At 41.1% G+C, this 12,607-nt stretch overlaps 1 protein-coding gene across 1 annotated transcript in view; it reads left to right on the plus strand.

Annotated features, from left to right (window-relative positions):
• Nucleotides 1–12,607, plus strand: part of LOC107106428 (leucine-rich repeat-containing protein 16A-like) — a 232,552-nt gene that overhangs the window by 98,609 nt on the left and 121,336 nt on the right. The window contains 6 exon segments of the mRNA XM_015406571.1: nucleotides 2,811–2,861; nucleotides 5,536–5,595; nucleotides 8,856–8,977; nucleotides 10,454–10,551; nucleotides 10,901–10,971; nucleotides 11,331–11,404. Coding sequence (XP_015262057.1) covers nucleotides 2,811–2,861; nucleotides 5,536–5,595; nucleotides 8,856–8,977; nucleotides 10,454–10,551; nucleotides 10,901–10,971; nucleotides 11,331–11,404 — 476 coding nt within the window.

Consider the following 12,607-nt stretch of genomic DNA (forward strand, 5'->3'; position numbering starts at 1 on the left):
CTGGAAGTCAAGGTAAACAATATCTATTGGATCCCCCTTGTCCACGTTTGTTCACCCCCTCAAAGAACACTAACCTGGTATCGACGTCAGACTGACTGGCCTGTAATTTCCCGGATCTCCTCTGGAACGCTTTTTAAAGATGGGAGTGACATTAGCTACCTTCCAGTCCTCAGGAATGGAGGCAGATTTTAAGGAAAGATTACATATTTTTGTCTGGAGATCCAGAAGTTCACATTTGAGTTCTTTAAGAACTCTTGGATGTATGCCATCTGGGCCTGGTGATTTATCAGTTTTTAAGTTGTCCATCAGTTTTAGGACCTCCTCTCTCGTCACCTCAATCTGGCTCAGGTCTTTCAACACCCCTCCTGAAATCAGCGGTTCTGGAGTGGGCAAGCACTTCTCATCTTCTACAATGAAGACAGAGGCAAAAAAATGCATTTAGCTTCTCAGCCATTTCCCTATCATCCTTCAGTACTCCTTTTACCCCTTGGTCATCCAAGGGCCCCACTGCCTCCCTGGCTGGTTTTCTGCTTCTAATGTATTTGAAGAAAGTTTTATTGTTGGTTTTTACTTTTTTTGCTATATGCTCCTCATATTCCCTTTTTGCCTGCCTGACCACAGACTTGCATTTTATTTGCCATAGCCTGTGTTCCGTTTTATCAGCCTCACTGTGACTAGCTTTCCACTGCTTAGAGGAATCCTTTTTACCTTTTACAGCTTCCATTACTTTGTTTGTTAACCATGCAGGCTTTTTCCTATACCTGTTTGTGCCTTTCGTTAAGACTGTTTCAATTTTTTCCCAATAGAAAATTTGAGAAATTTAGAAGCATGCTGGGGGAAAAACTCAGATGAACTATTTTCTCTTGAAAATAACATGTTTTGCTCAAAATGAAGACAATTTACAACATTAAATACAGGAATTACCGTTATCTACAGTAGACAGATAAGACATTTTAATAAGATATTAATTGTGTATTGATTATGGACAAAAGTGGTAATATTTTTTTTGCAATGTATATTGCACCATTGAAGTGTTCAGTTTTTTTCATTACTATAAAGTTAAATTCGGTATCCAGATACCATCACAACAGGTCTACTAATATGTGAGATGGTTTTCATTTCTTTAGAATACCTAATCCTGACCTGAATATTCTGATTATATTATCCTGGCCTAGATAGCCCAGCCTAGCCTGATCTTCTCAGATCTCAGAAGCTAAGCAGGGCTGGCCTGGTTAGTATTTGGATGGGAGTCCTCCAAGGAATACCAGGGTCATGGTGCAGTGGCATGCAATGGCATACCACATCTGAATGTCTCTTGCCTTGAAAATCCCATGGGACTGCCATAAATCAGCTGTGACTTAATGGCACTTTCCACCACAGAATGCATAAAGTTTGGTTTTTAGTTTTCCTATCTCTTGGATGGCAAAAAAACCCTAAGATACATGCACTAAACTATCATAATGCAGCAATATGCAGTTCTTTCTCTGTAGTATTGGGTACATTTGCAATTTTACTAGTAGAAAGCTAAGGTGTTTATATGAGGGTGAGTCAAATGAAAACCTTAAAATGGCGATAAAATTTAGAAACACCAGCACCATTTTCTGTAAGTTGATAGTATTTTTACCAATGACATAAGGAATGTCCTAGAGATGGCAGCAGAGTGCAGACAAGCAGCACGCCATCACAATAGCAGTGTGTAAAGATGGCTGCCCCACTTGAGACATGTACCAAAGAGGAGCAGTTTGAGTAGTGAAGGAGTGAACTTCCAACTCTACTCGTACATTTGCTACAGTGACAGACATGCATCACCGTATTGCAAATTCATTTGTTGATGAATTGCAATAGGTTTCACATTTTATCACCATTTTAAGGTTTTCATTTGACTCACTGTTGTACTTATAAACTTCATAAATATGCCAAACAGTACAGTTTTATATGCTAAAATATGGTACATTTTTATATACTGTGTACTGCATGTGATGTTGTTAAAGAAGCAAAATAGATTTAGGTTTGATAAGAAAACTGTATATATTTCAGGGGGGGGGGCAATTTTCTAAACTTGGAAATTTTGCAAACATTTAAATTTTCTTAAAAGTCAGACCAAAAACTGATTTTCCATGAAGGTTAATAAGAAATATGTCATTCTGACTGTATAATGCAGAGGGTAAGATGGTTTCCTTTAGTCTGGAAATGGGGTACACAAGTCATCTAAGAGGAGCACGAAGCTGCCACCAGCCCTGAATCTTTCTGGTATTTCTCCCTGATAAGGCCTAGTAAAAGGAATGCATAAGGTTACATCATTGGTTTTTACATTTCCCTCTCTCCTGTAATGAGCGTCGGTCAATGAATACAATTGGGGTTGGGAAATCCTCAATATGATGATGTCATGTCATACATTTATTTTACGAGAAGTGAGATGTGAAGAACACGTGGATGCTGCTGACCCACACCAGCTAATTAGACACACGTTAAAAAAGACTGTTGGTGTAGGTGTTAGGAACACTCTTTGATACAGAGAGGACCAATGCTTAGTTCAATGGAAATAATTGTTAAGGAAGGATATAACTCAAATGTATACTCTGTTTTATGAACACTTATCAAGGAATAAGAACCATTTAATTCACTGGGGCTTAGTTGTGTGTTTGGTTGCATAAGATTGTGGTACAATTCCAGTGAAGTTTTATTTTAGATGCACATATCTAGGACTTATGCTGTGAGAATGAAACAAACAAATACTTCAGAGCATGGAGTTTTGTGTTGTTTCGTTTAAGGCAAATTTTCCTTTCATTGTTTCTTTTTTTGTTTTGCAGGTGCTAACATCATGCCGAGCCTTTATGTTAACCTCCCGTATTCCTACAAAAGTAAGGCAACAGTGTTTCTGAATGCTTCCTTTATTTAAAGCTGCTGTTCATGATGGTGGTAATAATTTTGGGAAGAGAGAGGAAATAACTGAAAGTGGTTAATTTTTTATAAGAGGTACTTAGCATCCACTGTTCTGATGGATTATAACTAATGTTATAATCATCTGTGCACGGTACTTGTTGTATGTTGGATTTTAAGGGATGGCATACTAATCCAAGAAAATTCTGCTGAATAATCTGGGTCATTTTGGTTTTTGAGTGAATTGTTCCACCAAAAACACATTCTGAAACAGAAAGTTTACTGAACTCCATTAAGGCTTTACCAGAGGCTTGAAGCCCTTGCACATGCTGCTAATTATATCAGTGCACATCTTGACCTGCTAATTTTGCCTTCTCAGAGCAGATGAGTACTTTTCCTCAGATTACTTGGCAATAGCAAGGAGAGTCTGATCTGCAGGTTGCTAGCCTAGAGCCTACATTTAGGCCTGGCACCAGGCTCGTAGCCTGCGTGGGGCCCTCGGGGCCTGGCCTCCCACGGGTTTTGCTGGCCCCCTCCTCCCCGATCCTCTGCCCCCCCCAGCCCCCTCCTCGGGGACAGACCAGGCTGAACCTGAGCCTGGTCGGAGGCGCTAATGTCCGCTCTGCAACCTGCCGGCTTCGGCCGCCCAACCTGGGAGCAGCAAAACTAACAGCCACGGGGAAGCCAGCCAAGGAAGGCAGCGGGGGCAGCAGCGGAGTCCGGCGCTCCCCGCGACCGAACCAGGCGAGGCGCGCTCCGGCAGAGAGGGCCAACCCCAGCAACGGAGTGCAACTACTGCGCGTGCTCGAACCCTGAAGCCGTGCAGCCAGACGAACTCAGCGGTGTCGCTGTCGCCCGAGTAGGGCGCTGCTGGCGCTCCATGGGAATGGCGGCAGGGGGCCCCTTGCGGGCCTTGGCGAGGGCAGCTCCCCCCACCATCTAAAATCCAAACCCGCAGCCGATCCCCACCCCCCGGGGGGCCTTTCCAGGTGAGGGCAGGGACAGGATCTGAGCGCACGGCCCTGCCCGTCCAGGCGCTGCCTGCCTCAACAGTGTGCAGTGGACCAGGGCGTCATAGCATAGCCAGCTCAGCACCCATCAGTCCAGCCGTGAGCTCCCGTGGTGCCGTCCCAAGCGCCGTCCCAGCAGCCCGCACAGGCCCAGCTGGGCCACGCACACTGCCAGGGACGCCACCGACGTCCCGCTCAGTGGCTCAGGCAAGGAGGAGGAGGGAGAAGCCGCGGGGCTCGCCATCTCTCCTGTTGTCCTGTTGCTCCTCCGGCTCGTCAGCACGGCTGCTTGTGCGCGGGGAGACTTTGCAGAAGGCCCACGGAGGGGAAGGCGATTCTGGCCTGTGTTTCTCCACCTGCAGTGGCGGGAGGAGTAGAAAGGGCTGTGGCCTTTGGAAAGGCAGTTCCTTGTTTAAAGCGGCGGCGGGGGGTGGGTGGGAATTAACGAAGCACAGATGCAGCCCTCCCTTCTCCTGAACTGGCGGGCCCCCTGAGAAAAATATGGGCCCCCTGAGCAAAATGTTGTTAGCTACGGGCCTGCCTGGCACCAAACGACTCTCTTTCAATCCATGGATTCCTCCATAGAATTCACTAGGATGTACATATCCTGTTACAAATGTTGTGATGCACATTACCTGGCCAGTTCCCAAAACTGCTACCAAGTTCCAGGTTTTCCCACAATTCCTTGACAATGCTTCTTATATTTGCATTTTTCTTTTTTTTAAAAATGAATATTCGTGTATTGTACATTGCGGAACAGTATCTGTTGTATCTCTGGAGGCCACAGTTGCACCTTGTGACTTGTCTAACACCATGTTTCATAGAATATTTTTATTCTCCTGACAACAGGAGATAATTGCCTTGGCAGAGGAAAGATTATGTGCTGTGTACAAATGATGAATTTGTATCTGGAGATAATCGTTCATTCCCCATAGTTTGTGAATAACATAGTGTTGGCAGGTGTCTCTGTTTCTGCAAACATATTCAGAAATACTAATGAAATAAAATAAAGTGGAAGGAGTTGGTTGACACTGGATATTTCATCTCCTTTATTATAATATATGGCACATGTAGAATCTCTAGTACCATTGTGTTACCAAAACTAGAATCATGGTGAATGTGCCACACTGGGAAATGTAAGAATTTCCCTTAGGGAGTGATTGATGCTAGGAAAGGAGGCTGTAGACTCTAAGGGGAGAAAAGAGCTGTGTTCAGATAAAATAACAAATTGCATATTGTAGTCACTAAATTAACTAGGAAATTAAACTTGGAAGTTCTCATGCTTTTGCCCTCCCTTTTCTTCTCTCCTCCCTTCTCATATGGCTCATGAAAGAAGATTCCAGAGTTCACATTAAATCAGTTTGTTGTTTTGTCTGAATAGAATGAAATTACAGATTATTATTTGTTTCCTTGTCTACAGACTAGGATTAAATAATTTTTGGAATCCTGGTTTGTAGCAAGAGAACAAATAGCAAACTGTGGTTTGTTAGAAATGCCTTCCATTCCTGAGCAGTAAGAAAAGAGGAACGTTCAATTCAAGCCTTCCAATAGTTTGTTGAGTGTGCATTTCATAGTGGCTTAATCTTTGCTTCATTTCCTCTTACTTCTTTTATTACTATTGTTTTCTATTCTGTTTGAATTACAGCTAGAACTAACTTTCAGCTACTTGGAAATCCAAGGGGTCACCAGCAATAAACCAGGCCAGGTGAGTATTTTAGTTGTTAAATCATTTAATGATGCAGTAGTCTTATCTAGCAGACTCAAAATACTTTAATTAGGCTGATGACTTTTTTAGTTTGACCTGCATATAAATAACTGGAAGAAATACTGAAGAAATACATGTGTAGCAATGTTTGCATTTGTAAGATACAAGCAGGGCTAATTCCAGTGTAACATTGTTCTTCCTTGCGCACATGAAATTATGCTTGATACCATTTGTTCATGCAAAATCCTCCCCCCAATAAAAATGATTCAGAAGGAGGAGACAGATATGTTTGCAGATTCTTCCAAAATTTTCAGAGGTTTTTTTAGCATTCTAGGATATATTTTTTCTTATGTACTCTTCCATGGAGAACACGAATGTTAGTTGGGACATGAAGTTAATCAGTAGAAAAGGGAAGCCATGAGAAGAATCTCTTTGAAGCGGAAGCTTTGTATTTCAGTTGATTTTGGTTTGGTGCAGCAGAGTCACTCTGATACAAAACTGATCTGCTAAATGATTAATATATGCTGGCCTCGTCATGTACATCAGTTGAGGTTTACAGCTCAGGGAAAACTTTGGAGTTTTTTGATCAAAGGTACTTGCCAGTGTTTCCACGCAGCTGTGATAGTTTTGGGGCTTGAGCTTTATTAAGGTCTCTGGTGCTGGAATTATTAATGTATTGCTGCTAGAGGGGAGTATTGGAGGACTCTGTTCCTGTGAAAAATGATCTAATAGCTAATACGTTCTAGAAATATAATTTAATTGGATTTGATATCATTCTGCCTTGTGAATAAACTACTTGTCTTATAAGGAAATTGTGGTTTTGATAAAAGCTAAGCTGAAACGAGAAGCAACCCTGGGCTACCCATCAGCCAAAGCCAAAATTTAAAATGGAGGGCACGTTTATTTTATTTATTTATTTGTTTAATTTATACCCCGCCCTCCCCACCGAGGCAGGCTCAGGGCGGCTCACATAAAATAATACACAAATAACAGTTAAGATCCACATAAGATCAACTAAAAACAGTTCAGTTAAAACAATTCAATATTATTAGGTGCTTGTGATGACTAATTAAATACTTAGCGATGGCGTACTATATGAGTGCCAGCAGAGATCTTACTAAATATTCTGCTCAGTGATATAAGCGGCACAGGCTGTAGGTGTGGAACAGAGTTCTATGATTACGATTGTTGATAGAATGGTGGTGGCCTGGCGGAAGAGCTCCATCTTGCAGGCCCTGCGGAACTGCAAAAGATCCTGCAGCGCCCTGATCTCTTCTGGGAGCTCATTTCACCAGTACGGAGCTACCACTGGCCCTGGCCCTGGTAGTAACCAGCCTGGCATCCTTGGGACCCGGGAGGGCCAATCAGTTTTGAGACTCCGACTGCCTCTGGGGTATATATGGGGAAAGGCGGTCCCTCAGGTATGTCGGACCCTGGCCATATAAGGCTTTAAAGATAAGAACCAGCACCTTGAAGCAGATTCAGCACGCTATTGGCAGCCAGTGCAATGTCCTCAGCACAGGCTGGATGTGCTCCTGCGAGGGGAGGCCCATCAGAAGCCTGGCTGCAGCTGTGGCTTCCGAATTTGCGACAAAGGCAGCCCCATGTTCTATCGAAGTTGAAATTTACCTAAATACAATATTGTGGACTGTATAATTCATTGTGCTTGGCTATTGCAAGATTGGATCTATAATTTATTGTGTTTGGTTTTTGTAAGATTGAATGTATTAGTACTAAATGTTTAATTGCACTTGTAAAAAGCTTTTAAAATCATTTTGTATTTTTCAAAAAGGGTTCATTATATAAAACATATCATTTATGCATTAATTTGAAATAGCCTGTTCTCACAGTGTTTTGTTAGAAAAGTTTCTACTCTTGCAGATCTAGCTGTTGTTATTCATCAATGAAGTGTCTACAGAGGAAAAGTTGTTAATTAGTCAATACTTCTATAGGGTCATAAAGTCAAGCTGTGTAGTTTGAATCTTGTGCTGCGTGGCTGCTCGTATTTTTTATTGAATCATGTACACCCAGAAGACCTATAACGCTAGTGGAACTCTACTGGTATTAGCAATGCTACTTCTGGTGCATTATTATAAATGTAGAGGTGGGAGCAGCTGAAAGAAGAATTCTTTGTACCTTTCTCTGGTTGAAGGAGGAAGCTGCTCAAATACACCCCCTAATTTAGTGTCTCCCCCTCCCCTTCCTCAACTGCTTTTTGACAATGGACAGATACTATGGTTTGGTAGGAGAGTTTGCACAGAAATAACACAGAAATAAATATCTAATTCCATCCTTGACTTGAGAAAATGCCAGTGATCTCTGTGATCTCTGTACATCTGTATCTCCTGACGAAATGGGGACTGTGCAAAAATATTCAGATTAGAAAGTAGGGACTTCTATTGCTCCTTCAGCATCTGTGTAGTCCTATCACTTGGGAGAAGATGCATGGGTCCTTGATATACCAGATGATCAGCTGATAATAGCCAAGTATTATGTTTGCCAGGGGATGGGGAGGAGACTTACTGGGAGTAGCAGGCAGGCCCATCTAACTACAGCAGCGTGTCTACGTAACTGCCCATGTGACCTGGAAATGAAACTACCACTTCTGGGACACCAGGGCGACACTCTGGTATTTGGGCAAAAACTCTATGGTAAATTTGGATTCCACCATAGAGTTTTTGCTCAAATACCAGAGCTTCACTCCCAGTGTCCCTGAAGTGATAGTTTCATTTCCAGGTCACATGGGCAGTTATGTAGACACGTTGCTGGATATGGGAGGATTTCCCTCTTTTCCAGGGTAAGTTCCCCCCTGCTGGCCAGTTGATTGGTGGCAGGCAGGTGGGGCCTGGCACCAGGGCACCCCCGCCTCCACCAGGGGGTCTGGCAACCCTACCAAGTATACAGTGACAAGATGTGTGTAGTGACCAGTGTTCCCTCTAAGTTGTGGAGTCTTGTGAGCCATCCTTCCTGGAGCCATCCTTCCTGAGCTAAGGCAAAAAGTTATGAGCTGGAAGCTAAAAAACTGTGAGCTAGTTCACAATAACTCAGCTTAGAGGGAACACTGGTAGTGACATAGCGGGGCTTTAGGTTTTAGTGAGCAAGCTAATTTCTTGCAATATAGGAAAGCAGATCCTTATTTGGAATATTTCTTTTAGCATTGCTAGATGTTCCTTATGCTACCGTTTACTGAGACTATTCAGAAAAAAATGTTTAAAGGGCTTAACTAGGATACTTGATTGTTTTCTAACTTTTATACACAGCTGATTGTAGAAACTGAAAAATGCAACATTTCTATGAAGTTGGCCTCCTCTGAAGATATCCATGAAGTATTGGCACACATTGGAACATGCCTTAGGAGGATATTCCCTGGTCTTTCTCCAGTGTAGGTACTCGTTACTGGGAAAACTGTAGCATATGTTGAATATTCATTTACAAAGACTGTGTGTGTTGAGTATGCTATTCCAATATCTCTTATTAATTTGTAGAAAAAATGTAGGAGAGTATCTGTTTATCAAGTTTACCAAGGCAATGGGAACAGAAGGGTAGATTCCATCATATACTGCTGTGGGACTTGATACCTCTTGGCTTGGTTCACACAGTTTTGTCATCATAATGATTATCATGTCATCACCATACACCTGATCCTAGGGAGCAGAACCCAGTCAGAGTTCAGATTAATTTTCAGACATCCAGCAAATTAGTCTACTCATTCTGATCATATTGGTGTGGATCTGTGTATGCCCACCCATTGCCACATATAACAAAGTGCAGTAGTTTAAAATCTGGTTAAATAGATTAATTATTGTTAAAATGAACACAGTTTTATGTCCCCAGTTATCCAGTGTAATATACTTTAGTGATATATATTAGCTGCTGGTTCAAGTGTCAGGACAATGTCACAGGCCCATGTGTTCCATTTCCCCTTCACTTTTCCCTGTGTGTCTTGATTATTTCTTCTTCCTGGTTAATGGTATTGTCTGCAACAGGAAAAATATGGGTCCTGATAAACCATAATCAACCTTAGAAAGGAAGAGCTGCCTAATGCTGTATCAGTGCATTGATTAATATAGGTTATTGACTGGGAACGGTTCTCCAGATGTTAGGCAAAGAGAGATTTCTTTTTAACCTTGAAAGGCAGAAATTGAGCCTGTAAACTCTGGCAGACAAAAATCCTCTTGTTATGCCCAACCTTATTTAACTGCTATATGATGAAGTAAATATAAAATAAGTGGAAACAAATTAATTAGGAAATTTGTATGGTGGGCAACCAATAGCTATTGGCATCTTTCCTGTTATTGTCTGTAATAACACTGTGGTCAATATATTTAGGAATAGTCATACAACAAACATGTCTCATAGGCAGGTTCTACCAAATGTATAAAGATCACACACAGACACATGTTAAAAAATCATGGCTATAGTAAACATCTCTCATTTTCAGTTTTCTTGTAGTTGTAGAGGTGATTACATCAGGAACCATCTAGTTCATACAGCAAACTTGTTGAAATGTTTGCATTCCTGGGGACATATGGGGCATATCTCTTGGACAAAAATGTGAACATTCAAGCTAACCCTTAGACTTAACAGAAAGATATTAAAAAGCCACTTTGTCTCAAGAAATCATGGCTTTAAGTTTTATGATGTCATAAGAGCCATTGTATGACATGCAGGGACTGGCTAACAGGAAAGAAGATACAGAAAGCATATCTTCTGCTTTAGGTCAGTTTACATTCAGATTTCTGCAATATGCCATGTCCCCTGTTGGAAGTCCATGGTATTTTCTTTAGGTACACAGTAATAAAACAGTAAATTGCATATATACTTAAAAATATAACATGCATCTTTTTCTTGCATACAGGAGAATAATGAAAAAAATAATTATGGAGCCCCCAGAAAGACTGGCTAATCTGCAGACACTTTGGGATAGCCAAAGCGTGGCAGAGCTAGGACCATGTGGTAAGTATGTGCCTTTTCAAATTGAACCGTATAATTTCTGGAATTGCCTGTACTGAGAAGCTTAATTCTATTTCTGGCAGAGGTTTGGCTTTTTGGTAAAGATATAATTAGTAAAAGGTGTAGTTTGCATGGATTACTATTGTAACTAGAGTGGGAAGGCACTATTTTTATGTTCCATTATACCCTGCTGCGTATTATAGGCAACATGGGTCAAAGCTCAGCATGTTTCATTTTGTATCAGCAGCATAGAAGAGAAGGGAAAATGGACTGTGTCTTTTAAGCTGTGCACATCAGCTGTATTCCTGATAGAGAGAAATGGTTTGTGTTGCTTTTTTTTTTTTGTCTCTAGGAGGTTTTTCCCAAATGTATGCTTGTGTCTGTGACTGGCTGGGGTTTCCGTATAGGGAAGAAGTTCAGTGGGTAAGTACCAAACCCTTATTTGGCGGAGTTCATTTTCAGTTAGTTGTATTTATTTATTCACTTCACAAAATGTATACCCTAAAAATACATACATACACCTACAATTACATACATATTAAAACCACATCTTACAAAACCATTAAAAGCAACAAAAACACGTCATTAAAACAGTTAAAACCCGAGATAAAAATAGACATACAGAAACATAAATGCAATGGTTAAAACATTGGGCAGGAAGAAGGGGATGTACAAAGACTGAGGAACAAAGATCCATGATCAGACCCATTCCCCACCACGTCACCCTTCCAGTGATTTGCAATACCAAAAGAATGATGGTCTGCTGTCCTTTTTCCAAATAGGATGTTGATACAATTTATCTGACGCAAGATACCAGGGAATTGAATTTGCAAGACTTCAGCCATCTTGACCACAGGTAATGTCCTATAAAGAAGTTTATTTTATGAACTGCTTTAGCTCTGAATAAGATGTTATATATGTGTAAGTAACTGGCCAGGTATGTATCCATTAAAATTGGGCATTATTTCCTCAGGACCAAATATTCTGGTGCCTGTAACATTATTTTACACACACACACACACACACACAAGACCCATTCAGCATGTTGATAGATGGAAAGTGTCAACAAGCTGCAGCCGACTTATGGCCACCCCATAGAGTTTTCAAGGCAGGATATGTTCAGGGGTGGTTTGCCATCGCCTACCTCTGTATAGCAACCCTGGCCTTTCTTGGTGGTCTCCCATCCAAATACTAACCAGGGCCAACTCTGCTTAACTTCCGAGATCTGACAAGATTGGGCTAGCCTGGGCTATCGAGTTCGGGGCATTCCATATGTTAGGGTGGCAGAAATAACAATGAGTGAATGAATGTCGTTCATTTTCATGGCATTTGGAAATGTGTTTGAGTAGGAACGTTATTTCCAAACTAATGAGAAAATGAACCCCAAAAAGGCTGCTGTTGGGAATGAAGATTGTGAAATGAAAGCAAATATTTTAAAAATGACACAACCCTAAAATGCACCATTCCAAGGAATCTTTTGGTGGTGCTGTTAAATGGTTGTTCCATTGTTCTGATTTAATTACTTTCGTATCTCCACCCCACACAGTTATGACTGCATTTTTACTCTAGGATCAGGCTGTAAGTACTATGAATTGGGCATCTGAAGTAATTTACATCCATAGTTAGACTTCTCTGCTAATGATAGTAAGGCAAATGAAAGAGTCCTATAGAAATCTGCTTTTTTTCCGAGAAGAAATCTATATTGTGGCTTTCAGTGCTGCTGATGACAGACTTGATTTATCAGTGCAGAAAGCAGAAGGGCAAAACCAATCTTTTTTTTTCTTTTAATCCCCTGAAAACAGGGTAGCTTTATTTATGTTACACCTACACAACTACAGAAAATAGAAAAGGGGAGGGGGAAAAAAATTAAAAACCCCAGGGTACAAGACAGCAAATAAAGCAACCCATACTATAACTAAAAGCCCAAGAAAGGAAGGTCTTTAACAGTTAGTGTCCAGTTAGTCATAAAAATAATAACTTTTCGTTTAAGTCAATGAATTCAAGAGTTAGTGAGTCCGTGTTAGTAATTGTCTATCTTCTTTTTTTTTTTTAGTGAGCA

This window comes from Gekko japonicus, unplaced genomic scaffold (assembly GCF_001447785.1).
Source record: "Gekko japonicus isolate JY-2015 unplaced genomic scaffold, Gekko_japonicus_V1.1 scaffold1872, whole genome shotgun sequence".
Classification (NCBI taxonomy): domain Eukaryota; kingdom Metazoa; phylum Chordata; class Lepidosauria; order Squamata; family Gekkonidae; genus Gekko; species Gekko japonicus.